The sequence below is a fragment of the Dermatophagoides farinae genome, unplaced genomic scaffold, assembly GCF_024713945.1.
Source record: "Dermatophagoides farinae isolate YC_2012a unplaced genomic scaffold, ASM2471394v1 contig8, whole genome shotgun sequence".
Classification (NCBI taxonomy): Eukaryota; Metazoa; Arthropoda; class Arachnida; order Sarcoptiformes; family Pyroglyphidae; genus Dermatophagoides; species Dermatophagoides farinae.
In genome coordinates, this window is record NW_027461523.1 from 222,777 (window position 1) to 225,354 (window position 2,578).

Sequence of the window (2,578 nt, forward strand, 5' to 3'; positions counted from 1 at the left end):
ACGTTTTTATAAAACTTGACTTCGTATCTGCGCAGGAACAAAGTTTAGTTGGTTTAAAATCAATCTTAAATTTGCCGGTAGGATCGTATCCTGCGTCGAGAATGGGCATGATACATCCGTAACCGTCAAAACTGGTCTTTTTACTGCTAAAACAAGTGTCTATAACATGTTTTCCTGGTCTACTATCGTTGCGTTGGTAATAGTAATAAAGCAAACGGCTCCAATAGTCTATTATGGAACGTACTAAAATGTCTTTTACAGAGGAAAGAGCGTAACGATTATTGACTTCAACGAATGTGTCAAGGCTTATGTGCTGTGAAACATTAGAATGTAAATTTTTCAGTATTTCAGGTTTCAAAAAAGTCAAAAAACCACTGTCTTCTGGATCGTTTAGATCAAAATTAAATTGGTTTGTAGAATTTTCAGCTCGTTCCATATAACACGAAACAAAGTTGGTTAGCAGCTCTTTTTCCTCCTCATTTTTCTCTTCAGGTTTTTTATTCAACGAGTTAATCAACTCAGGATTTAAACAAGTGAATTCTTCTTGTTCATTATTGTCCATAAAAAACACGATTCAAAATTCCAAGTCTGTCCGAATTTATTTTATTAAAACGGCGGCTAGAAAAATAATACTATAAAATAAAATTTAGAGTGGGTCATTAAACACAATGACTAATGTGCTGCATTGTTACCATACCAATCCATTTTTTTGAACTTTTAGTTTTAATTCTTCAAAACCCTTACACCAGCTAGTCCAGGTGATTAAAGAATTGTAAATTGGCGTGCACGATGTGCAAAAGAAAATATTATTCTTATACTCAGTTTTGTTAAGCCTAATTTTATTTAAACCGTCAACGTTAGTTAATTTGCATATCATGTTGAATGAATCGATAAACATCTTTTCTCTGTTTATTTCTACAGTAAGGTTGCCACTACTCGTTAACGATATAACTAATTCAATGTCCTCAGCTGTCAGCGGGATATCCAACATGTATATAGTTGCCGCAATATGATGCCCAGAAATCGTTTGCACGTCTTTAGGATCTTGATCAGATATTTTATCGAGTTTAAGCAGGTTTCGTTTTTTCCTGTACGATTCGCCTACCTCGAAAAAATACTGAAACAGTTTGAATCTTGTAATGGTTAAACCTTCTATCTGTTTTTTTGTGAGACCGTGCCGTTTAATTACGGGTTTCGAGTAATTAGTTAGGATGTAATCTGTTTCTTTAGCGTTGTCTGCATTAGAGCCATCAACACTCGATGGTAAATTGTCAAGCAATAAATCTTTAGTGCTGTCTGTTTTTTGACGTTTGTTTTCTGTATGTTCGATTTTAAACACAGTTTTTTTTCTCTTTAAAAATGATTCACTGAGTTCATCAAATATATTATTCCAACTATAAATACTGTTTTGATTGCCGTGAACGGATTCTGACGGGGTTTCGAAAAAAATATCAGTTTCCTCAGAACCAGATAAAAATAATTCGTCCTCATCGGCAAAAGTGTTTTTTACCATAATTTTCCGAAGGCGACCTATATAATATTAACAATTATAAAAAATTTATATAAGGTGGAAAATCTAACATTTGCACAAGGTATTAATTAAGGAACTCGAACTGTTGTTAGGTTCTAACTCGATTTCAACAGGACTAAGAAGTTTATTGTCGTTATTGTCTTTGGGTAATTTTTTGCAAATTTCATTAAATAAAGTAATAATGTTTTCTCCTGTTTTCGCGCTGGTTTCAAAAAAAATAGCGTTAAACTTCTGCGCGTACTCTTTTCCTTCGTCATAAGATACTTTGCGTTGATCTTCTCGATCTAGCTTGTTTCCACATATAGCAATAACTATTTCTTTGCCTCTTTCATTGTAAATGCAATCGATCCAGTGATCAACTTTGGTAAATGACTCTTTGTTTGTGATATCGTAAATAATAACTGCGACAGAACAGTCACGTAAATAACTTGGGATGAGCGAATAGAACCTTTCTTGGCCTGCAGTGTCCCATAACTGTAATTTAATTATTTCTCCGTTCGTACGAAAAGTTTTCGCCAAGAAATCTATTCCAATAGTAGCTTGGTAGTCTTCGTCGAAACTGTCGTAAATAAACTTAGTCATAATGGAGGTTTTTCCTGTTCCTTGTTCCCCTAAAAAAACGAGTTTATGTTTCATTCTGTTAGTGAATCATTATATTTCTATTATGCTAAAGGTTTTAATTATTTTAAACTGCTTTTACAACAAGAAAAAAAATATATCTTTGAGATATTAACACCATTTAAATATTAGGAGCACACAAATAATTTTATACGGGGACTTTAATTGTAAAAAAACTTTGATCTTTTGTCGTTCTTTCTTTTATATCTAATTTTATTAAGCTAATATCCGAGAATTATCAATGCATAAATTAACTGTTATGCTATACTGCAAATGTATGCAAATACGAAAAAACCTCATTGAAACTACCAAAATCCATGCCTGGATCTAGTCCGTTTTGGGCGTAGTCTAAAAGGGCTGCTTGAAAGTATTTCAACAGGTCCATTCCTTGGTATGTAGCGTTTATATACTCAATATCCAATTTTGATA

General features: G+C 33.0%; 1 protein-coding gene across 1 annotated transcript; it reads right to left on the reverse strand.

Annotated features, from left to right (window-relative positions):
• Window positions 1-1,487: 1,487 nt before the first annotated feature.
• LOC142598140 (ras-related protein Rab-6-like) lies at window positions 1,488-2,167 on the reverse strand. The gene is made up of 2 exons (XM_075735098.1): window positions 1,632-2,167; window positions 1,488-1,530 (listed from the first exon to the last, which is right to left on the reverse strand). Exons 1-2 carry the CDS (start codon window positions 2,165-2,167, stop codon window positions 1,488-1,490), a joined length of 579 nt encoding a protein of 192 aa, XP_075591213.1.
• Between the last annotated feature and the right edge of the window lie 411 nt (window positions 2,168-2,578).